The following is a 25,656-nucleotide window of genomic DNA, read 5'->3' on the forward strand; positions in this document are numbered from 1 at the left end:
TCTCTGTAGAAAATAGACACTTCTAAAAATAAAACTGTTCCTCAAAAATGTTTCCATTGCTGTTAAGCAATCACCGGGTCCCCCATGGGCTTTTCTTTGTATTTCTTCTTTCTGATCCCTCCCTTTTTCTGTTACAGCTTCATTGTAAACACTCCAGCATTCCTGAAAACACACATTCCTGAAGAGCAGAGGTTTTTTGGGTGGTTGAGTTTATTTCTTTGCCTTTTCTTCCCACCCTAGTGATATTGCTTCCAGAGAAGAGACATTTCCATGAAGGCTAGATTCAGAAGCACGTTCGTAGCAGGTTCCTCTGACCAAACATCACCAAGTGCCAGTAGCTTGCCAACCATTTCCTGGCTCCTCAGCATGAGCAGCACCTTTCACCACAAAGTTGAAGATTTTTACATTGAATAAAATAGAATTTAATCATAATCAAGTACTCATCTGTTTTTGTGAACAACTTCTCTGCTGAGAGTGGGGAAGCTCTTGAAAGATATGCAGACATCCTGGAGCACACACAGTCACCTGGAGAGATCAGACAGGAGCTGGGCAGAAAGTATTGCATGTAAGTATTTAGAAAATACTAAACCATCAGAAGAAATGAGCCCTTTCCCAGTGACTCAGCATGTCCCAGTGCCTCCCAAACACCTCCTTACCTTCACGTTGCCTCTCCAGCTCACCCATCTGTTGTCCTGCTGAGCTGTGCACTTCCTTACTCTACACACTTGAAATTTTTCATCCATCCACATCCCAGTTCATCAGCTGGAAATCAGAAGTCTTCTCAGCAACATTAACAAGCACTATGGAAACAATTTTCATTTTTATATAGAACTACATCAGAACCAGGGTAATCCTTATGGATTCCTTCCAAACTGGGATATTCAGAGATGACTCCAATCTCAGCACTATAACCAAACTACACGTCTTCATCAATTAGCATTATTTAAAAGATTAATTTGAGGCTGTGGTGGAGGAAATAGGCTGGGCTAGGAGGAAAATGTTTGACTGTTTTCACAAGTATATTCCTTTGCAGGCAAGTTGCCAGCATAGTTATACTAAAACAGTTGCAATTATTCCATTGCAGGTGTTTTGGAACAAGTATCAAAGCAATCAGGCTGTATTTGAGTAAACACAAAGAGAGCCATCAGTGGAGGCACGTTTCCCTAAGCACATGCTCAAGAACAGCGCTCCAAAAATCCTGTTCTCTCCACATCTGACATTGCTGCCCTCAGTTCTGAACAGTAACACAGCATGCCCCGTGGAAATCTCATGCCAGGCTCCTCAACACAAACCAACTCATCCTCCTATGAGCCGTGCAATGCTTGAACTGCTACCAGTAACAAATTCACTGCGTAAGATAGGATTAATCCCATCAACAACAAATTTCACCAGGGGCAGCTTATAACCCATCTGTAATTAGTGGAGGAACCATGGACCTGTCAGCCAAAGCAGCTGGCCAGACTTGCAGCACAGCATCTTTGTGTCACTGAGATAAATCACCCTCAACCCTTATAAACTGCTTAGCTATTGTGTGCAGGAGGGTGTCTGACTCTGCTAAGTGCTGGCAGTTTATCAATGACACTCTTTGGCTTTTGATGCTTAAGCCCACCCAGTGTGCACGCAGACGCCCTGTCAACGTGCAAACCCAGATTTTGGAGTTTCATATACCTGAGATCAGCCAAAACCATCTTGCTGAGGTGGGGGAAGTACAGCTCTGCACATCAGTGATCTGCAAAGCGCTGCCTTCTTTCAGCATCTTTTAGGGCATCCAGCATAAAGGAGTTCTGTTGCCACTTCAGCTCATCAACGAGCAGCCTTGCACAACTCTGCATCCAGCTCAAAGGATCTTCCAAGCCCAATAAAAACAAACCCAAACTGCTCCTTCTTCACCCACAGGACGTGTCAAAATAATAAAGTCAATGTCATAAAAAGGGAAGATTTTAATTGTTTTCTTAACTGTGTTAAAGCAGAACACGCAACATCTTTTCAAGGCAGAATGACAAAACAAGTTAAACTCTCTTGAAGAACAGCAGCTGACAAGTAGTGCAGACTGAATGAAACAACAAGCCATAACTATTTATTAAGGAGGCATACGACACAGCTGGTTATTTAAAAGGAATCAGTCACAGTCATAATACCCCAATAAATTACACTGGCCATTATTAAGTACAGCTTTCTCTCCTTCCTGAGACTCTCACACACGTAACACAAACCTTCTCATCAACTTTGGCTGTTGTCTCACCAGCAATTATGGTTGAATTGTACTTTCACACATTGCTGTTGGGTCTATTGAGTGGATCAGCTCTGAGCCCTCCTGCAGTGACACCAGCAGTGTCAAACTTGCTATAAAATACATGAGTTTGAACAACAAACGTGTAAAAGATGCTTTAGACACCAAATGGTATATTAAAATACAGACACTGTTCATCTTTGCATATATCATATAAAACAAAAGGAAACTTTTCCCCCTTATATAATGGGAGGCAGCCTAATTTGGTGAAAAAAAACTATGCTCAGTAAGTTATTACTGTGCATAAGTGAGTTTTAAACTGGTTGTATTTCATACAACTAAAAAATGTAAAGTAATTTCCAGCTGGCAGGGACTGCAAGTTGATTGTTCATCCTTTCTAACCCTCTTCTGAGAGACCAAATGTGAACAATTGCCAAATGAGCATTAGAAAGGAAAACAAGCAGAGAGGATTTATAGCTCCACTTGCCCACGTTTTTTCAAGTTGCTCCCAGCCCCAGGTATTTCTGGTCTCTAAAAGCACAGACAGCACACATTTTTTGCACCTCTGATTACAGTATTGCTAATGAAGAAAAATAACGACCTCCCATTTTATGTAACTGAAATTGATTGGCAAAGTGATATATATATATTTTTTTAAGTTAGAAAGTGACCTACAACAAAAAGTGAGTGACGCCTGATTTCATATTGCATTCCCAAAACAACAGGGAGTGCTGGTGGCAATGAAGGCCTTCAGATGGCTACAGTTCATTTCTGTCCAAGCAAGTGGGAGAGAAACAAGGTGCAAAATCCTTCATGAAACCCATGCATTCAATTCAGCCAAAGCTCCTGCTGTGGGTCCATTCCTCAGCTTTAGGAGGAAAACAATCCTGTTAATTCCATGTTTGTCAGCATAGAGAGAAACAAAATCAAGGTCAGGAACACACTTTGCTGTAGTTTCTTGATAGCCAGTGTTCCAAGCTGCTGGCTTAGTGGAAGCAGGGCCACAGCACCCATCTCTTCAGTAGCCTAGTGCACTTATTTAAAAATAACATTAATTAAATACATGCATCCCAAAGTCCACAGCTCTCATACATTCACCAATGTGCAACAGTCATTCTTGTCCAACATCACATACAGCTTTTAAGACTTAATAATCCTGAAGAAGTTTTCTCCACCTTAAGGACACTACAAAGATAACATAGAATAGTGGGGCCATAAAGTAGAACTAAATACATCAGCAGGGCAGTAATGATGCTAGGAGCAAAATCCTCAAAGCACCACTGCTTAGGGTTGCTCCAAAGTGCAGCACTGACATCATCACCCCTGAATAGAGTAAAACAAAATCAGCTCTCGAAACAGGTAAGAAAATAAGCTTTAAAGAAATTCATACAGGCTTAAGGTTTGTTGGTTGCATAACCTCTGTAGCAGTTCAAACATGGCAACAACAAAATCCAACATCCTATGTGAAGCTCAGAGCAATAGCCTCTGTGCTGTAAGGCAAATCAGCTCCAAAAGATGCACGCCCAGGTAGGGAGGTTTATGGCAGCAGTGAATACCAACAGCAAAGAAAAACATTCAGCCTGGGAAGAAAAAGCAACAAGAGCAGCTCAGGAACAATTCAGTCTGCCAGACATTTCTGAAAACAGCCCAGGCAGACAAAGAGCACGAGCCCAGACTGCCTCCCTGCCTGTTGCTCCAGGGAAATTGGAGACAAAGTAATGCAAACTTCTTAGTGTAAGTTGATATAAATCCCACCAGATTCATTTAATTTCCAGAGGTATCTGTGGAATCTGAAGAAAAGCAGGGATGCCAAACCTGCTACCAGAAAAGACATCCTGGCTCTGATGCAGGGCCTTCCTCTGAGAAACAGCAGAACCAAATCACAAGAACCCAATGGCTACTGCAGTGCCCAGAAGTAACTGAGCCTCATGTTTTACCTTGTGTTGGACTCCCACTTTGGGATTTTAAAACATGACAGATCCACACTGCATGAAAAAACACCTAACTTAGCAATAACTGGGACTCGAGAGGGGACTTTGAAGCGTCTTGTTTCCTTAGGTGGGAGCAGATCTGTAGCACTGCTACAACTCATTCAAAAAGTGTAAACTGCAAAAAAATCAGCCCAGGAAAAGAAATAAATTAAGTATCTCAGTAGACCTACTTATGGAAACAAAGCAAAGTAATTTTATCCTATTGCTTCACAAATGGGAAGAAAACAGTATAAATAAGAAACAAACACAGACTGTGAAATGAAGTTACCTCTCCGAGTTAAGTGTGAGCTAACAGCCCAAAGCTTTGCTCTCGTTGAAGTCAGCAACTGTGAGGATGATCAGCAACTAAAGCCAGGAGCATTATCCTTATCCACACCAACAATTCAGTGCAGCAAATACACATCCCATGCACTGTGACTCTGCAGCAGTGGTGCACAGCACTACCAGCCAACCCCAGCTGTTGTCAGACGCAGCCACACTGTAACTCCTTGTAAACAGGTAATTAAACAGCAGTGCAAAACAGAGGTGAGCCTCCTGCTACTTACTGTGCTCAGAAACAAACTGCTGAAGGCACGTTAACAACATTAGGAATCAGTTGAGAACACGTCCCTGGAGAGTAATGATTAATGCACAGCACCACAGTAAGGTGGACCCTGCTCCATACACACCCTGCTACAGGGTGCTCCTGCAGGACCACGGTTGTTCTTCCCAGCTCTGCCTTCCTGTCAGTGCAGTAATCACAATTAAAAATTAGCCATGGGCTGAAATACTGCAGACTCCACTTTTCCAGCTGTGTAACAGGGGATCGGTTTCTCAAAAGCCAATTTCACCATCTTAATTTGGGCAAAACGTTGCACCTGCACAAAGAAAACCCTCACACTCAAAGCAACTCTCCAGTGCCCCGAGTTTCTTTGCCTTCAAACATTCTACAAGTGCAATAATTGGAAACAATTCAGGATTTACCCACAAAAGGTCAAACTGCACTTTGAACGCTATGGAACACAGATGCATCTCTATTTATACCTCTCAGTAACTTCCCTTATGCTTAATTCACTTTGCAAGTGAGAACTGCTCTCCAAAGCCATTCATTACTGCAGCAATAGCTGAGAGCCACAGCTGGGTAGCAGTCACATGGAAGTGGTGCTGTTGCATTCAGGCAGTTGTTGAAGCACTGAAACATTCACGTGCTGCAAGAAGAAAACTGGAATCACTCATTCTGCTCCAGTTCTCACCCTGAACATTCACACCAACACACAGCACTTCTGATTGTCTAAGCCACAGAACGGACACCAGCTAACAGCAATGCAGTGTGTGAAATCTTCCACACAGAACACAAACCACTGAGCAGCTTTGGTAACCTAGGATATAGCTAGCTTTGTGTAAATATCTTGCAAACATCCCTCCCCCCCAGAAATCCCTATGTATACGTGTTTATTGATATAACAATAGACATGTTTCCTGAGTAAGTTGTTAAATGTGATTATCTTCAAGGCTTGGCAAAAGATCCAACTTTATATTATTAAAATAGAATTTTAAATAAACATTCAATAAACACATGAAAATAAATATGGAATGTTTCCAGAGATCTGTGGTACCACGAACACACGTTCATAACACAGAGCAATTTTCAGTGAAGTCACACTAGGCTGTGCAATTACTGGCTTCTCACCCAGTGAGAAATCAATAAATCTCTTTTCTAATCCTGAGCCACTATTTTTTTTTCAGTCTCCTGTCAACATGCATCTCACTGCAAGTCTCCAAAATCCTTGTATTTAAGATGTAAAACTTGCTGATACTTGGTTTAAGACATAGGAAAGCTCTATCTACCTTGGTTTAGCTAGAATCTGGCAGCACAAATGCTGAAGCATCTCATAGAACCACCATTAAAAGCTGATTATTCTCAAACATAGCAATAACCCAAATTCCTCAACTGAAAAACACCACAGGAGCATGGATTGCTCCATGACAGGATGCAACCCACTTACTGATCACTTTGGCACTGAAAAGAACTACGTAATGATGCAGAACAAATCAACACCGAATGAAATACCTTTCAAATGACTTTTTCCCCCTCTTTTCAGCATGCTGGACCATACCATTAACACAGAAAGGAGAATTAAGTTCCACCACTCTGGTTTCTCAGGTCATGGCTTGAATCACAGCTGGTACGGAGCTTTGGATAAGCAGACAAGGAAACGTTCAGCTACTGTTTAGTTCCTCTTAACATTCTAACATAGCAGACATTGTAATACCAGCAATGTTACCACTGCATTAACACCAGTAAGGGATGCAGAATCACAGTAACAGAACTGTAGCCCTGATCAATTGTTGCAAGCTTCCTGCTTTCTCATAACCAATGGAAAACACTGTCAGTATAACAGGCCACTTCACCCTCCTCCCCCCATCCTCGGCCTTCTGCCCCCCCTCTATTATTATTATTACTATTAGCTGTCATTCCAGAATCCTCATGGGTTCCTCAGGCTTTTCTTCTCTGCTTCTTGTGTTGTTGTTCTCCATGCTGGCGGATCCTCGTGTGCTTGTGCTCAGAGTACAAAGCTCTTGTGACGTCCCTTCAGCTTCATGCTTTACCAGGCTGCTTGGGGAGGGTTTTGGCAAAGCCATCTGTAATGCACACCATAACGCAGTGCGAGCCCTGCGTGTGGCAGCAGCCAGCCCTTTAATGGCAGCTGCCAGAGCCAGAACATCTGCAACAGAAAAATGCCTTCTGGGTAAAGTCATAACAGTACATAGAAAAGCTGCCTGAATTCATTTAACACCATCAGTACACAACATTTGATCGAGAAACAGCTGATCTTGTGCTGTCACTGTAACTGTTGAACCCCTATTCAGTTATTCTTCTCTTGCAACCCATAGGTACAACACCTCACACTGATAGCAACCATGACTGTGCCCAGAGTTTACTGGACTAACTCCCCATCATCGCTGCAAGAGAATAATTAAGCCTATTTAATTGATACCATCACAGGAGAAATGCAATGATACAGTGGTATCACACAAGCACCATCAGTAAGCCTGCCCACCACGGTGCAGCCAAGTGAGCTCCATGCAATCCCTGGTGCCTGCTGTCTACCTGCTGGTGGCACTGACTCACAGTTGAGCTCTGCTGTGCCATCAGCTTATAGATTTGCTCATAGGATTACTACATTTAAGGATACGACATCATTAAGAAGGTGTTTTGCTTTGACAAGTCAACCATTTTGACACTTTACAGTTCAGTTTTCCTTCCTGCAAGGAGGGCTATCTCAAAAACTGCTGGATGCCAAAGAGCTGCACTGCCATCTCTGCTGTAGTGACAGGAAGTCAGACACTGCAGAGCAGTGCTGAGGAAGGATCCAATGGAGGATGGCAGTGAGGCTGAGGAACATCCCCCTCAAAAAGTGTATCTGAGAGAAGTTTACTTCCAAAAATATCATCTTCCCCTCCGAAACCCAAATACCAGGAGATATCAGCTGTGCAATCATCATATTGAATAGCAGCTTCCACTCACCCTCAACTCTTGGAAAGGAATGCAGTTGCTCTGTGGTTGTGTTGGTACTGAATCATTGGTAATAGACAAAAATCTGTGGCAGACTGTGCTGCTGTGAACTAAGCACATCTCTTCCAATTAACACTTTGCTTTCAGGAAGCCAACTTTGCCCACCGCGTGGAAAACTAAAGATGTAAAACATGCTGCTTTCCACAGCTTTGTATCACATGGCTTATTTTCTAACAAGTGCTTTCCTACAGCTATTTATGATAGAAAACAAGCTACAGTTTATTAACTTCCTAGCAATTAACATGCTTTCAAAGTCACCATTAGAAAGCAGATTTATGACAAATTTGTGAAGCAAGTTGTCTAATTAAGAAGCAGTTTTGCTTGGTGACAATGAAACTGCAGAACAGCACACAAGCCTCTGGAGGAGTACACACTCCAGCTGGAAATTAATCTGGCCTTACTTCAACAGCAATTTGGAATTAGAAAGTGTAATTTCTGGCAGTTTTGTGATTTAGATAACATAGACACTATGCAGAAGCACAGCATTCATTACTTTATAAGCTGAAAAGAAAGTCAAATAGCAAGGACGTAAAGTTAAACTTGTTTAAAAACAAGCATGTTTTGATTTATAGGGCTACTTATTTTTATATAATATCACCAAACAGTTTTTGCAGTTATATTTTAAAAAGGAAGAGAAGGCTTCAAAGTGTTTGAAATAGTAAAAGCAAAGCAAAAAAATCTCGTCAGCTTAATTTTACACAAGTGGAGGTAAGTGTTGTAACTTCTTTGCAGAAGATGCAATAAATCATTGCCACCATGCATTTCAAACTACATGTTTTCCACAACTAAATCTTCAAAAAAGCTCTTGGAGCTGCTGGAATGGGGAGCTCTTACCTTTGTCACTGTTGTAACGCAGCACTCCTTGTCTCTGGGGATTAACAGCATTAACAACCTCATCCTTACGCCGCGCCTGCGTTACGTGGATGGCTTCCATGTGGTGTTTCAAGGCAGCAGACACGTTACTGTGCACAGGGGCACCACAAAGCATTTCCATTTTCCCTATTAAGGTCAGCACCTACCAGGCACATTGAAAACACCAAAAATCACCACGTGTCGGCAACTCTATTAGACCAAAACAACTGAAAACAAAGAGGAAGCCAAGCATTTCACCTGGTGCTGTGATTCCCTGCTGGAAAACTCACCCTGGCCTGTTCTCGGAGCTGGTCTACAATCAGACGATCCACTCGTGATGGGTGGGCAGGGAGCTGAGACACAGGAGTGTTACTGGAGCTAGAAACACGCCTCCCTGGAAAGTTCCTTGCAAGGTCAGCCTCAGTCTGCAGGGGAAATGGAAATAACATTGCAGTTGAAAATTACAGTGAAAATCCACGTTGCCATTTGCTTAAGAATTTTCAAATAGAATGGAAGAGTTTCCTACCTTTACTTCTGCCTGTGTTCACAGTAAAATGCTCCCAAGTATGTCTCTAGGTATGCAACCAGCTGCTGTAGGATAGGAATACTTCCTTAATTCAGCTCTACTTTAGAGGAAATGCTTTTAGGCAGCACTCGAATCTGCACAACCTCATTTTCACTAACCTGGGACACAGACTGAGGCATAGAATTTCTGGCAGCGCACCCCAGGCATTTAAATCCATGTCTCTCACTGCATCTCTCAAATGCTACGTGTTTGGATTATCGATTAAATGAAACAGGTGAACACACCACCACAGCTCAACTGAAGGACATCAGGAATCAGCCACATTTAACATAGCCCGGTATCAGCTCAAAAAGTCATCAGCACAACTGCTGAGCTTCCCAGTGAGAAAGGAACTGGACAAAACTTGATGTAACACAAGCAGTGACAAAGCACCACTGTGACTATTTTTTGCATAGAAACTTCTTAAACCTGGAATAAAAGGTGGCAGAGCAAGCAGTGGATTCTGTCTTGGTCCTTCTTCAGTGTACGATGGATTGAGATTAGATATCATGCTGCTGTTCAAGCTAAGGCTAAATCCACACTTACATTTCAACATGTGCTGCCTTTCTGCTTTACTGACATCCTTATTAACACCACAGCCCTCACCAAGTACAGAGTACTAGTACAAAATCACAGTTGCTCCTAAGTAACAGATCTCTAGAAGAGTGAGATTTTTAGAGAAGGAAAGAAGCTCACTGCCATTGAAGTTCAACACAGCTCTCTGGGAACTGAAGCAGCCAGCTGATCAGACAAGATGGAATTAAATGCAAGTTTCACTGGAGGAAAATTCTGTTGATCCTCCTCAGAAACGCATGCAGGCTGAGAAACTTAAAATCTCCTCCTGTGTACCAGTGTAAAGGTGAGCTACACATACACTAATGACATAAACAGCACTGACACAGAGGCCTCAGCCCCGTCCTTGGGCAGATCAGACTGTTAGAACAGCTCCTCACAAAGTCTTAATCCCTGCCAACCAGTGTTCTCCCAAACAATACCCACAAACAGCAACGAATGCAGATCTGGCACGTTCCTATCAGGCAACCCAGACGCAGTCATCCTCTTTGGGAAGAAGGTGTTTTGGCTGCAGGAATGTGAACCATGCTATGGAGGCTGACTTGCAGGACTGAGAACAGCTTATACTGACTAATGAAGCCACCTGCATGTTCAGTGCTTAACCACAAAAATCAAGCACTTAGCCAAAGGAAACCTCTAGCAGAAAAGTCAATTACGGGCAAACACAAATGTGCTTGATGAGATCAAGACAAATTCAGTCATCCCAAATGACTCAGCTGAAGTCCCAGTCCTGCACCAACAGGCTGTATTTGTCACAACACAAAACAGGAGTGTTTCCAAGTGTTTCCTATGAGGAAAGGTTGAAGGAACTGGGCTTGTTTGTTCAGCATGAAGAGAAGGCTGCAGGGAGACCTCATTGTGGGCTTCCAGTACTTGAAGGGAGCGTATAAACAGGAGGGGGAGCGGCTGTTTGTGAGGGTGGGTGGTGACAGGACAAGGGGAATGGTTTAAAGTGAGACAGGGGAGGTTTAGGTTCGATGTGAGGAGGAAGTTTTTCAGCCAGAGGGTGGTGAGGCACTGGCACAGGTTGCCCAAGGAGGCTGTGGATGCCCCATCCCTGCAGGCATTCAAGGCCAGGCTGGATGTGGCTCTGGGCAGCCTGGGCTGCTGGTTGGTGACCTGCACACAGCAGGGGGTTGGAACTGAATGAGCACTGTGTTCCTTTGCAACCCAGGCCATTCTATGATTCTAGGTTAGCAAATATTGCAGGTTCATAGAGAAAAATGTTGTTAGCAGCCCTGAGTGGAAAAAGACTTTGGAAGACACATACGGTTTAAAAGCAGTCATGCCAAATAATACAAACATATTCAAAGCAGGTTTTTTTGGGATGGTGTTTTAAGCATTTAAAATAACCTAAGAGTCTCCTCCTCAAAAGAAGAGGAATGCCAGGGTATCCATTCCCTGTGAGATGCTTAATGTAATCATTAGCTTTGACCAAAAGTTATTGTCACCGATGCTTTACCTTTTTCCTCTCTTTCTCCAAAGCCCTCCACTGCTCATAGCACTCCTCCAGTTGGGTGTAAAGCTCGTTAGAAGGTCCGCTGCGGCTCCTGGGAGGTCTGCACTTGTTAAATGGCATTGGAAAGGCAAAATATGGGGCAGTTATTTCCCCACAAAAGAGGTCACTGATGAAGGGATTCAAGTGGTTAAAATCATCATAACGGAGAAGATCAACAAGTTCTGAGGATGCAAAAGGTGAAGGAGGAAAACTGAAGTTCTTTGCTAATGAAAACAGATGGTGGTTAAATGGAAAAAAGCTGGGAGTTTGCTTAAAATCAGACATAAATGGGAAGGAAGGAAGAAAAGAAGGACTGGTAAAATCTGACATGATACTGCCATTCTGTTCATGGCTCTTTTGGAGCATGTTGTACTGCTGGCAGTTTGGGGTTGCATATCCAAAATGAGGAATGCAGTTCCTTCTGCTTCTTCTATCATCTTTATTCCTGCTTTCCTGGGTTTGCTTTTTTTGAAACCTGTGGCACATTTCAGGGTTTTCACTTAAAACATTCTGTTGTGTCAACCAGCTGGATGAAAAACTAACAGGGAATTTGCATTGCTGCCCCTCTTTACTAGTCAAAGAATCATGCTGTGAGTGTCCAGAAGGGCTCATTTTCTTCTGAGTGTCTGAGATGAAATTAGAAACTCCCAAACTGTTAGAAATACTGTTTGATGTTTGTAACCTTCCACCTTTTCCCAATGGGAGGACTGGTGAGGTCTGTGAGTAATAAGAGGAATATGCCATAGGATGATGTGGGGAGGAGCCCCCAGACGTGGTTGAAGCTCCAGGTGATGACTGTGTGCTCGTTACCACTTGCTTTCCAAACACAGCACCTGATGCAGCTGTTGGACTGGAAGATTTTCCATCCCGCCATGGATGTCCATGGTACAAGAAGTAATTCCCATTTCTTACTGACAAATCAAACTCAGAAATTTTATGAGTGTACTCTTCAGGACCAACGTGGTTCTTCCATTCATTATTATTATTAAAAACATCCCCTAAAGTAAAGCTTTGGTGACCATTTTGCACATGGGTTTCCCGTGGTTTTCTGTTTGTTGCTCTAGAAAAGCTTTCCTTCGTTGGTTGACTGAAAAAATACAGCGATGGATGAACAGCTGACTGGGATTTCTGAGCAGCTGTAAAGCTTTCACAACTTTTAGAAAAGAAGTGGCTGTTCTGGGGCACTTCATCCCAAGAGTCACCAACAGATTGATTAGAAAGATCAGGAGAATGTTTAATTTGTTCATACACACCATTTCTCATCACGCTGCCTCTTGCTCTTTCAGTTCTCCAGCACCCTGTCTGAATGATAGGGTTATCTTCCATCCTGTTTTGAGAAGAGGTGCTAAAACTGGAACCATTTTTTATAAAGTCTCCATTTAAGCTCATCTGCTCATCTCTGCTCCAATGCTGATTATAATCTGTGCTTTGAAACGCGCACCTTTCTTGGAGAATGGAATTCTTGTTTTCCAAAGAGGAGTTTGCAGGATGGCCGTTTTTCAGAGCGTTGTCAGGCTGAGTGCAGGGGTCAGATGGAGAAAGCCAGGACTGGATCAGATAAAGGTCTTCTAAACCTCTGTGCAGCAGCTCCACGTCGTGCGACTGGAGCAGCTGCTCCCGGTAGCAGCTTTGTGCACGCATCAAATCCTCATTGCCTACAGAGTGCTCAGATGGAAGCCCTGAGAATTCACAGTTGTTTCCTAAATCAGAAGCCCACAGTGGTGGCAACAATCTTGAAAGTGAATTCCTGTAACAGAATTAACAAACCTCCAGCAACAGTGCGTTTTCACACACTGCAACGGCTCACGTCTCAGGGTTATCTTCTGCCCTTGACACATTTCCCCTTACATTCTTGGCTCAGGATACCCAGCTCTCCTACAGAATTTAAGGGGAGGAAATCTCTACTGCAGTTAAATAAATGCTAAATGGAATCTGGCTGCCATTGCTGTTCTCTATGGTACACGCATTCAGAACTGTAGATTTCAACTATTTTGCATGTGATGATTTATAGGCAGCTCTCTATTGATTATTTTTAAACATTCTCTCCCCCCAGTGCTGTGACCCAATGGAAGACTGAAATTGCTGCATTTCTAACAGGCTACTTCTAGTTAAAAATAAGTTCTCACATTTCTTTCTGAGAAAGCCCTTTATCTCTCAATTCTGTGCAATTTTAAACATCCACATGGGTGACAAAAGGATGTAGAAGTGATACACATAAGAACTGTAGAATAAACTGACCAATCTGTAGCTGGTTCTGCCTTGTTTGGCTCCTCTAGGATGCTCGACACCAGGCCAAACATATCGGGGCCATTGCCAGAATAAGAAAGATTTGTCTGTGCCCTGAAAAACAGAAACAACAAAAGCATAGCTAAGTAAATCTTTTTTTTTTTTCCTTCTAAATAAAACATACTAAAGGTAAAGCATTCATTTAACCTTTCACTCATATCAGCAGTGTCTCTTAACCGTGTGAATTCAATGTATTCTCAACACACATACATACAAATTTATTCCTGCATTTGTGACTTCTCCAGCCTAAAACCAGTTGAACATTTCCTTCAGCATTTCTAACTTGTTGCTTCCCAGAAGGTTTTTCTTGCTGCTGTGTGAGGAGATAGAAGCACCAAAAGATTTTCCTCTTTCCAATCAATGCAGCTGTTCAACAGAGTGCAACATTTCTTCATATTCTGACCACCTCCTTTCTAGTGTAAATATGATCTTCTCAAAATCTTGTGGTTTTGAACTTATTCTACTTTGATATTGAAGAGCTGTTACTTTAATCTTAACACCTTTTAAATTTAACCTTTTTCTCTTTACTAAGAATCAGTTGAGCCCCTTTGTAACCTGCTTTTAGAAAAGGATTGGTCACAGCTTTAATTATTACTGATAATACCAAAGGTGCTCAACTATCATTTCCCTTAAATAACCCCAACTTCTAGCTGTTACATCAGGTGCAAAAAATGAGACCTTCACAGAGCTGCCTGCAGTGACATTTAACTTCATATCAGAAACTAATTAAAACTTAACACGCTAATTAAGATGCTATATGTTGCTTCAACAAATTTCACTCTGCCTGTTCTTGTTCAGCTCAATCATCTCTGCCTCCCTGAAGCTCTCTCAGCCCTCCCCTGGTGTCAGCTTATCCACACAATTACACTGCTTGTTTTGCTACAGAATTATTCGTGCTAATACTGCAGATTAACAAAGACCAGGGCTGTGGGATAAACAATTAAAACTGTCACTTTGCTAATCTCTTCCACAATGAAGATTAGCCACTGTTGTCTCACTAGATATTAAGACCTCTCCACACTTCAACTTCTTTGTAACATGTGTGTCTTCCATAACTGTTATCTTACAGCACCTCATGAACCTCTGAAGTTCCTCCTTTCCCTTCAAACTTCTTCTTTCTTACTGGTAATTAATTAAAAAAAAAAAAAAAAAGTGAGGAACTACTGACTGCCTTGGATATAGAATGATAGAACATCTGAAATTGGAAAGGATCCACAAGGATCATGGAGTCCAAATCCTGGTTCCACAGAGGACTACCCAAAAATCAAACCTCATGTCTGAGAGCAGCAGAGGCCTTCAGAGAGATCTTGACACATTAGAGCCCAAGCAGTCACCAACTGCAGGAAGTTTAACAAGACCCAGAGCTGGATTCTGTGCCTGGGATGAGGCAGTCGGGGCACCACAATGCGAGAAGGATTCAAAGCTGTCAGAGGACACCCAAAGGAGGGCTGTGAAGATGGCGACGGGTCTGGAGGGTAAGGGGTGTGAGGAGCTGCTGAGGGACTTGGGTTCGTTCAGCCCAGAGAAGAGGAAACCGAGGGGAGATCTCATGGCCCCGCAGCTGCTCGTAAGGAGCAGAGTGGCAGCACTGAGTTCTGCTCTCCAGTGACAGCTGCAGGGACAAAGGAACTGCGTGGAGCTGCGTCAGGGTGGGCCAGGCAGGGGTATTTGATTTTGGGGCGGTCTGGTATAAAGCCAGGGTTTGGACTCTATGATCCTTGTGGTGCCTACCAAGTTGAGATGTTTGCTGGTACTGAATAGCAGACATCTGACGCTAGAAATGCCAGCAGCAGCAGCTTGGGTAGCAAGAATGGAAAAGCTACTGTGCCAACCTGCACCAGCCCACCAACCCTACAAACAAGGCAGTATTATATTGCCATCATGTGGTATCAGCAAAAAACAGATAGTGGGAAGCTTAAGTTATTTTTTATGCATGTCTAAAGCTGCAATAATTTCAACATTATAATTTTAACTGCTGCACACAATACAGCCCTAAAGAATATATTTGAAGGAGAACATAATTCTGAGGGGTTACTGTAGTTTCTGTACTGTGAAGCAATAATTCCCTGCTTCTCACAATGCTCATGTAATTCATGACCATCTTTACCCCTTTATAAGGCTCAAAGTGATGCATTTATATTTATGGAGAATGCTAAATAATCAAGATTTCAGAGGTTACTACAGAGGACTTCATAAAAGTCCCACGGAGGGCTGAGAAGGTAAAATAGTTAGGATTGAGAATCCAAGAGAAGTGAAGATGGGAAAGTGTTAAATTTCATGGGAACTCAACAATCTTCGCCTTCTTAGAAAGCACTTCAAATGTACCTGTTTTAATTAAGGGGGAAACAAAGCCTTTATCACACAAAAGAATGTAAGAATATTGATCTCCTGTGCCAAGAAAACAAGAACTACCTAATTTTAGCCGACACTTAAAGTCTCTTAGTTGCTCTTAATACATCACTCACAATCACGCATGGGGCAAGTCAAAAACGACTCTGCATTCAGCCAGCATCCAACAACGATTTGTGTTTATTTATTTTTTGTATAAACTCACACTCGAGTGCTTTACTTCAAGGGCACACTGAGCAGGCTGCAGATGTTCAAGAGCAGCACTGCACGTACTGATGCTGCCAGCAGCAGAGGGGTGCTGCTCCCACCTGACCTGCAGCTAACTGCTGCTCACATCCCTCCACACGCTGCTCCAACAGCAGGGCCATCAGGAGGCGAAGCACGGAGAGAAGGGAGGGAAGGAAGGCAGGCTTTGTCTTTATCAGCTTTTCGTTCACATGTAACAGTTTCCCTTTTAATTCCTTAAAAATTATTCTTACAAGAAGTTTAAGTGTATAGAGACACACACAACCATTGTGTGTAAACATACCGGTTTTTGGTGCAGTCCTGGAAGGGAGTTTTGGTGCCAACAACTTCCCCACGTGCTGAGCAGTCACTGTGCAGACAGGAAGATTCTAACGGAGGTGATGGGCTGGTAATTGCTCCTAATAACGGGGAAATTAATTGAGTGTCCATACTTTGTTTCTTGCCGTTTACCTTTGTTGAAAAGGTGAAAATAGATGTTAGATGTGTAGGTCAATGAGCAGTAAAGTCAACTAAGTAAAATCTCCCTTTTATAGCTTAAGCTAAGTAATTTTTCAGGAAAATGTAACGTGGGAATCACCAGAATGCAGTCTAAAACTCACTCCCTTTCTTAAAACTTGTTTCCCTACCTTAAAACAGTCCTAATTTGACACTCCTAAAGTAAATAATAAATATTATACTATACAGTAACAGGAATTCTCTACAGATTTCACACTGCAGATGTTCACACGATGAGTCTTTCAGTCTATGACTGGAAATGCACACAGGCAGCCCTTCTGAGCAAACAGAGCAGAGCAGTAACCCTGCCAGATCTCTGACAACACAGGATATTCCTGCAAAGAACCCCACATAAGGAAGGGGAGATGCGTGTAAACTTTATAGAGAAAAATGTGGTTAAGAGAAGTTCCCCATTCCCCTTCACCCCCCAGAATGGAGAGCAGTGCCTGGAAAAAAAAGGAAGAAATTCTCAGATTAAATGACTGGAAGTTCCAGTGTATTTATACACTAAGATCACTTCTGTGGCCATGAGACCACCTGCAGGTTGTCTAAGCATCCCCAGCTTCATCTGGATGTGTCAGTCAAGGATTTGCAACAGGAACAAGGGTTAAAAAGGACCAAAAAGAAAAAAAAGGACATGGTGTGCAGGTCACTGCTCTAACAGCCCTCCCAGTAAGCAGCTTTTTGTCTGTCTGTCCAGGTCTATCTGTTCTGAGACACAGAAGAGTACAGCACTAGAAAGTTAATGGAAGAGAATTGGAGCTGCTGCCAGCACCTGTCCTGTGTGTACAACTGGGCAGCAGGAAGAATCCAGGATGCACTGTAAGAAAACAGCTCCACTAAAATGTAAGTTCAGAAGCCATACTGGACTCTGGTTACCTGGCTGCTGAGGATAGAAAGCAAGACCTCTTCTAAGACTGAGGAGAAAATAAACTTCATAATCCTCCACTGTAAACATGGCTGGAGAAGGCACAGTGTGCCTGACTCTTTTTTCTAGCTTAATAAAGAAAGAAGAGAACTCTTTCATTGGCATGGTCAAACTAGTGCTGGATCAAAATAATCACTTGCTAAATCCCTTTGGAAACCACACACAGATCTCAATCATGTACTTCAAATACTGGAGAGTGTTAAAAGCAGAAAATGAAAGGAACAAGCAATGCTGCAGTGACAAGCATGCCTTGTTTGCAAACATTCAAACTGTTGTACTAAGCTCTCACTTTTCTGCTTCTAAGATAAAAACTGCATTTACACTTGGAGCCACATTCACACGGTCAGAATTGACAACTCTGAGACAGCATTTGCTGTTGGAGAAGCATCTCCAAAGCTCTTAATGAGTGAACAGGAAAAAAAAAAAAGCTTAAGGGAAATTTACACTGCCTGAACACAGCTGTGTGTGTTAAGTCTCTCTGGAGTCTCTGACAGGCTTCTTTGAAAGTCATTTATGTCTCTGTAACCTAAGAGAACAAAACCTCACTGCTGATCATTGCACTCTCTCATGCCTCATTTGTTTAAAAGAGAAAATAAGTTAATTTCTCTCTCTCCTCCTGTTTTACCCTACAGTCTGGACACATTCTGTAACGTCACACAGAAACATGCTATCAATGTCTGTGTCAGTAAGCAGAGATAAGATCCCTTTCCTGTGTCACAGCACAGCACTGCCCAGGTGACAGAGCAGCTCCTATGTTTGCAGATGAGAAGTGTGGTATCCAAACTATGCTCTGCAAAGGGCTGATGAGCAACGCATAGGTGGCATTTCAGAAAGCAGGAGCTCACCAAGATTAAAATTCCAATAATAATTTAGTGGCATCAGCAAGTACATTGGGCTCTGGTCTTGTTTAGTCCCTAGGGAATCAGCACACAAATAAATCATGTTCCTTGGCTAAAATACAAAATACTTCTGCATAGATTAAAAATAGGATCTGTAACGAATGGATTTGTCTTTATTTTCAGGGCCATAAATCACTGCTGCTATGAGCTGTGCAGCACGATGTGACTGAAGCTCAGCAGAAGAGGTACTTCTTGTCCCCTCAGTGCTGCCTCACCTGTTAGCACTTCCAAAACACTGGAGGTTCTCTTTCTATCTTGTTGAACAAAGTTCCTACACAACTGGGAAACTCTGCTCTGTGCTTTACATACCAGCTAGTAGCAAGCTGCAGTAAAAAAGGAGCAAAGCAGTGTGCTGTCTCCTACAGTTTGCTTTGTTTTCAGTCCTCTGCTGAATTTCAGAGTGAAACTTTCCTTAGCAGGCTCTGCAAAGATAGGGCTGCCTGCAGAGCCACAGATGTGCTTCATTCAGAATTTCAATCTCAAACAACATAAATCAGCAAACAAAATGCTTGTCTCTAACAAAACCAAATAGCAACCCTTAATGGTCTCCTCTTGGATTCCTACTTCATTCTTTCCACCCTGCAAGTCATGAGAAACCAGTGCTCCCACTGAATAAGACCGTATCTAAAACCCAGATAGGCCATCTCAGCAGATTTTTTTTTCTTTCAAAGCATAACAAGACACAGCTTCAGTTCACTTCTGCAGAACAGAAACATGCACACACTAAGCTCGCTCTCTCCAAGCCAAACTGAGCAAACTTCTTTCCCCCATGCTTTTTAACAAGATATTCCTCGCTGTTATGAAGTCACACAATGTCTTCAAATGCACACAGAGGGCTTTTAACTTCTGGGAAGCTCAGAGGAGTAAATGAACTCGAACACTCACCAAAAACATTTGGCCTAAATCAGGAAAAAGTCCTTCTACAGCCACTTATCCGAAAACTGGAGGAACATGCTGTTACAGAGAACTGGTTGCAGATGCTTTTTATAAACAGCAGTCAAACTTCTTTGTAATGCCAGTAAGTGACAGCACTGCACATTATAGTTACTTTCACACTGAATGTATTTTCTGATTTATTAGCTAGACATTTCCTGCTCTTAGGGGCTCTGCAGCCCAACTGCCATTAAGAACTCATTGGTTTCCGGGGCATTTCTTTTTTGTTTCTCTGTTTTCAGCACAACCACCTGAAATCATTCATTTCACATAGCCAGAGTCTTTCTCCAAAGTAATTTCCAGCAGTTGCTCTTCCCACTCAGTGGGAAATCTCACAGACAACAAGAGCCTCCCAAAGTCAGCCTGAATGAGCAAGTGCTGACTGCCCCATCATCTGGCTTCATCTCCTGCACTGACACGAAGCAATAGTGAGATCTGCTCCAGCTGTAATGTAGCATTCTCTGTTGCTTTTTTTGTTTTTGTTTTTGGTGGTGGATTCTTTTGTTTGTTTCATATGCAGATATTCAATATTAGTTATGCTGGAAATGATTCCCAAAGTTATAAAAAGTAACATAATATAAAAGTGTTTGTTTCCTTAAGCAAACTCACTTTCTGGACCCACCTGTGACTTGTAATGACCACGTGTGGCAGTTGGTTTGACCACGTCCTCCTTACCAGCAGGCAAGATCTCTTCTGTAACATATGCAGCATTGCCACCCAAGCAGAGATTCAGATTCTTAAGGGCAGACTTAACCTATTTTAAAACAATCAGAAAGAGAAAAAGAAACAATTACCAGGCCTGTCAATGTCCTATTTGTTAGGCAGGAAACTCATTTACAAACATTAGAGAATAATCTCCCACGCTGTTGTTAGTGATAAGCAGCTCATTCAGTTCCTGCAATTCGCATGTGTGCCATTTCTCCAACGTGAGCCACTGCAGGGTACAGTAAAACAGTGCCCACAGCAGTCAGTCTGCACAATACAAAACGGTCGGGTTTCTTCCTAGCTGACACAAAACTTTAATTGGTGGAAGAAATGAACGGGGAAGGGGCTGTTCTAAAGGCCGAGACACATCAAGCTGGGATGTGCGACTGTCATGTCATCGACAGTTCTTACAACTTCACACAGCATTTGCTCTTCTAAAGGAATCAGATCATGTCAGATGATGCCCACATCCAAACGTGGCTGAAGGGGAGAACTACGGATTTACCCAACCTGTTGTCCATCCACAAACCTGCTACAACATTTCATGCAGCACACACAGAGGTTTTCACTCTTCTCTTTCCCAAGGCCCTGTTGGAAACAGGCACTAAGAGCACGATGAATTAGCTCACCCACTCCTGACTGTCAGCTTCCTTGGGATTCTTACAGCATTTCCATCACCATGCAGCAGAGAAACGCGCTCAGACTGACAGCAAAGTCTGGCAGAACAGCTCTGCAGGAGTTGTGCAGGTACCTGTGCCTCTTGAAAGAGCAGAGCTGGCTGCTCTCACATCAGCTAGTACAACATACAGCCCTACAGCAAGGGAAGGGCTGCAGTAACTCAACTCCTGGCTCTGCAGAAAGCCCTGCAGCCCCCCTAAGGAGGAAGATCGTGCTCCCAGTACTTAAGCTGAGCTAAGCCAGAAGGCTCAGCACTGAAGCCATTCAGGTGCATACAACTGCTCCGAGGCACCAACTTTTTACACAGCTTCCTTTCAGAAGAGATGCGTGGTAATATCTTCGCACCACCTCCGATGGTTTGTTCAGTCAGTGTGTCTAAACTGTTAATCTTGTCTGACCTTTTAACCGGGATTCTCACAGGGCAGGTTGATAGCTGAAATCTCAAACAGCCCATTTGCATCTCAAAACAGTGGCTACTTCGAGCATTCAAGGCAGTGCAGGAGTCACATTAAAGTTCACAACCTGAGGGTGCTACGTTACAGCTTTGTTAGAAGCAATGCTTTAAAGGAGCACAGCCAGTTTGGGTTTTGTTTAACTGACAGATTTTTTCATGGAGCACTTGAACACGCCCTGAATTTTTATACAGCTTCAAGTTGTGGGAGGTTATTTTTATTGTGGTTTTTTTTTTTTTTTTTCCTTCTGACATTGAGCCAAGAGCAAGAAGATGAGCGACCACAACCCAACACCTGATGGCAACAAGCTGTTCTGTTAGCAGGGAAAACTGACCACCCGCTTCTCGTTCTCACCCCACCCCATTTCACAGATGTCCAGAGCTCACCAGAAGAGTGACACCCATCTTGACAACGTAACCCACAATATCCAACAGAAATGCAATCCCACAACTCTTCACACCAGTGTAACATCTGCTAATCCTCCCATTTTTCAAATTAATACTTTTTTTTTTTTTTTAATTAACACTAGAAACTCCAAATGAACCTTGCCAACAGTGAGCACTGTGTGTATGTACAGCCCACCCTACTGACACAGATCCCAGAGATGAGGTTACATGGCTGCACCCCCTGCAAAGCCTGAAGGCCCTCGCTTCTCTTTTTGGCACATTTGCTTTGGACTTGTTATATTTAGGCCTACCTGCTCTACAAAGCCACAAGCCAAGGTCTGTTGTAGAACAGATCCCCAGTTTGCTCCTCAGTTCCAGCTTCGTGAAGGCATTATCCTTGGAACAGCACACCAGTACCTTTGTGAGGTTCTTCTTCCAAAGGGCAGCATGCAGAACAATCCCACAACATTAAACATCTGCAAACCAGGACCGTGACCCAACGCCACAAGCCCTTCAAAGCGTGCAGTCCCACTACTCCTAAGTGCATCTGCACACAACAACACAGGCCTCCCAGCCTTACTCGGAGGTGTCTGGGGACGGGTTGGTTTACAGAAGACTTAAACACACTCACCCCCAATTAGAGAACTGCTCTTTACAAAGCACTGATATCAAGCTGCCAATCGTAAAAACAGAAAACCCAACTCAGCTGTGAGATGCCATCATCTCACAGTACCAATCTGGGACAGCTGAGGAAAGGTGTTACAAAGGCAGCTTGTTACTCATCACCAAGCAGCCCATGACTCCACCATCGCAGCAAACAAACACACTTAAGCAGAGACACACAAGGGACCTCCATGTAAACAACTGACTTTTTACCCCAACTTCTAATCACTACGACGAATCCAAACGTGGCCAAAATATTACAGATAAGAGCACAAGATGTAGATGGTATCCCTTCAAATGTACTCTTGGTACTAAGATACTCTCAGTAAGACTTTTCATATAGGAATACAAAACTTCAATTAAAGTTAGGAAATACTTGTCCAGATGTGTTGGATTATCAACTATAATTTAACCTCCCAAATGAGGTGTTTTTAGAGTTGTTTTTTAAACAAACATATAATTAAGTCACCGACAATTTCAGCATTTTACCATAAAAGCCTTTGAAGTTATAAACCAACAACTGGGGCCAAATAAAAAAATCTTTAACAGAACAAGGATTAGCATATGTCACACATCATTAGAGATTCCTGTATCTCAATTTCTACTACTAAGATGAGATAGAAAGCTCCTTTTCCACTTGGTCACTTCTCCAGCTTGTGAAACCCAAGCAATAAATAGATGTCTTCAGGTTTGCAGGCTTGAGCACATCAGGTCACAGTGCTGTTTGACAGCTTTAAACTGTCTCCCAGCAGAAATTAATGGGGGAACTATTACCTGTTACTCAGTTTCTCCAAGTTTTTCAGCATCTTCAAGTACAACAGCAAGAGCCCTCAAGTTTCCCAACCACTTTGTGAGGCTCACAGCAGAACCCTCACTAGAAAGCTCTGCAGGTGCACGTTAAGAGGCGTTTGTGCTTGGAGGTTTCTCAGCTACTCATCACACACAACCTCCTGCGAGGCTGAGCGCTGCCGGACCGACAAACGACTGAGCTTCAAAGTGCAGCATCATAGCAACCCGAGCAAACGCTACACTGCAAAAATCGCTTCTCTGGATTGTTTTGCAGCTTCCTTACGGACACCTACCACCTCTCCCGACCAACGAACACGCACAGGAGCCTCACCCCGCGGTGAGAAGCGGCTCCCGCAGAGTCAAAGCTGCTCAGCCCTCCACCCCTCCCTCCCCCCGAGGCGGGCGGCTGTGGGGCAGCGGGAAGCAGCGCAGGCACCGCCCGGCAGCCCCGCGCTGCTCACCTCCCAGGGGCGGCACGCACGGCGCTGCCAGGCTGTGGGGCTGCGTCCCTCCTCCACCCGTCCAAACGGCGGGACGAACGCAGCAGAACAGCAGCGGTTTTCGGGCTGCGGGCTTAGAAGCGGCCCATAGAGACGAAGTGTCAGCGCTGGCGCTGAGAGATTTCTGCACGGAGCTATTCCCGGGCAGAGAGATCCCAGAGCTGCACGGCACGGGTTGCTCGCCCTTGAGTGCCACCTCAGGTACACGCTCTGCCAAATAGCTCTGCAACAGCTAAAATCCGCCCCTAGCAAGCAAAGATTTCACACTGCCAAAGGTCCTGCTGCAGAAGTGAAAGAAACACCGAGCTTACATGTTTGGTCTTCTTGCTTTACAACCAGTCTGTGCCATGTAACGTCTGATGTCACTGCAGGACCAGTATGTGGAAGTACTATGGGAATTGTAGTTTCCTCAGCTGGGCAATAGCTGCACAGTTCAGGACCCAGGGGCCTCGGAGCAGCCTCCTTCTTACAGAGGTTTGCAGGAACTGCTGGCAAATGCAGATTAACTCCTTTAGTTGGGAACTGTTTCTCAAATGGGAAAAAGCATTCTGGTCGTTTCAGCAAGCGTGCACCTTCTTCTCACAGAAAAAGGAGCTTCTAAGCAGCCACTTACTGGTGATCACATGCTTTCAAACTCTTCCAGTTGTAACCAGGAAGCACCACCCAGCAAGGAGATATTACTTGCTGCAAGGTCTAACAACGCTCCAGTTGAACAATAAAGGAGTTCTTATAACAAGCTCGTTGCCTCTTGTACCCCTGGGGGTTTGGTTTCTCTACAAGGAAAGATAACTCACCCAAACGAATGCTTTTGTCACTGCTCACGATGCATCTGCCACTTGGATTCCTGGTGGGCTCACTCAGCCAAGTAATTGTGAAGACTCAGTGAGCAAATGCAGCCCTCGGCTTCCTGCAAGAAGAGTTAAAGGTTAAGGCTACTCCAGTCAAAGGCTTTCCTGCAAGATCAAGTGCTGCACCTGACCCAACTCCTCCCACTTTCAGTCAAATACCTCTGTTGCATATGGATTATTACCTTTTACACATTTTTCCTTAGTAAATAAGTTTTTTTTTCCCCTACAACTCCATGCCTTAATTCAGAACCTTAATAACGAACACTGGTGCTTCCCTCACACCATGTGCTATGATAGAATAAAGAATCAAAGAATGGCCTGGGTTGCAAAGGAGCACAGTGCTCATCCAGCTCCAACCCCTGCTGTGTGCAGGTCACCAACCAGCAGCCCAGGCTGCCCAGAGCCACATCCAGCCTGGCCTTGAATGCCTGCAGGGATGGGGCATCCACAGCCTCCTTGGGCAACCTGTGCCAGTGCCTCACCACCCTATAGGGGAAAAACTTCCTCCTAACATCTAAACTAGGAAAAGAATAGTTTAAATTAAGTCTGAATAGTTTCAATAGTTTAAATTAAGAAATCCATACAGACAACAGAAAAGGCTATCAGAGCCTCTTTCATCTTTAAATAATAATAAAATAGCTATTCTTGTAAGTTGATTGCTATAATTAAAAAAAAAAACAGATCAGTTGCTGGGATGTGTCATCCATCATCAGCCAAGTATTACTGCAAAGTCTTGAGACTGAAATAAAAGGAAAGCATGGCGCCAGCAAGCTGCTAGCAAACCTTTCCAAAAACCTCAGTTTATCCTTCAGCCGAGTTAAACCTAAAAACATACATTTCTCATCCTGAGCAATAACACTGAGGCGCTTCCCATGCTCCAAGATGCATCTCGCAGAATATGAGAAAGCTCCCATGACAGCTACAAGTGCTACAGTAGGAATCAGAAAACTCTTCTAGAAGAGTTCCTGGACGGCTTCATGCAGGCAGACTGAAAACTAGAGATCTTAGAAGGATGATATTTAGAGATTATATATATCTTGTCTGTCCCCAGGGTGTTCTCACTAAGTTACAGTGACTTCACCTCACTTTCACAGAATGATTTGGGTTGGAAGGACCTCAAGGATCATGAAGCTCAGACACCCCACCACAGGCAGGGCCACCAACCTCCCCATTTCATACCAGCCCAGGCCGCCCAGGGCCCCATCCAACCTGCACTCCAGGGATGGACGGGGCA

At 43.5% G+C, this 25,656-nt stretch overlaps 1 protein-coding gene across 1 annotated transcript; it reads right to left on the minus strand.

The window, feature by feature from the left end:
- Positions 1–2,974: 2,974 nt before the first annotated feature.
- On the minus strand, positions 2,975–25,266 carry LOC128085215 (meiosis-specific coiled-coil domain-containing protein MEIOC-like). The gene is made up of 9 exons (XM_052692302.1): positions 25,258–25,266; positions 23,406–23,480; positions 20,024–20,155; positions 16,430–16,596; positions 13,504–13,605; positions 11,230–13,012; positions 8,920–9,054; positions 8,612–8,792; positions 2,975–6,926 (listed from the first exon to the last, which is right to left on the minus strand). The coding sequence occupies exons 1-9, from the start codon at positions 25,264–25,266 to the stop codon at positions 6,673–6,675; spliced, it is 2,838 nt and encodes a 945-aa protein (XP_052548262.1). The 3' UTR covers positions 2,975–6,672.
- Positions 25,267–25,656: the final 390 nt, after the last annotated feature.

This window comes from Tympanuchus pallidicinctus, unplaced genomic scaffold (assembly GCF_026119805.1).
Source record: "Tympanuchus pallidicinctus isolate F22 unplaced genomic scaffold, pur_lepc_1.0 scaffold3, whole genome shotgun sequence".
In the NCBI taxonomy this organism is placed as follows: domain Eukaryota; kingdom Metazoa; phylum Chordata; class Aves; order Galliformes; family Phasianidae; genus Tympanuchus; species Tympanuchus pallidicinctus.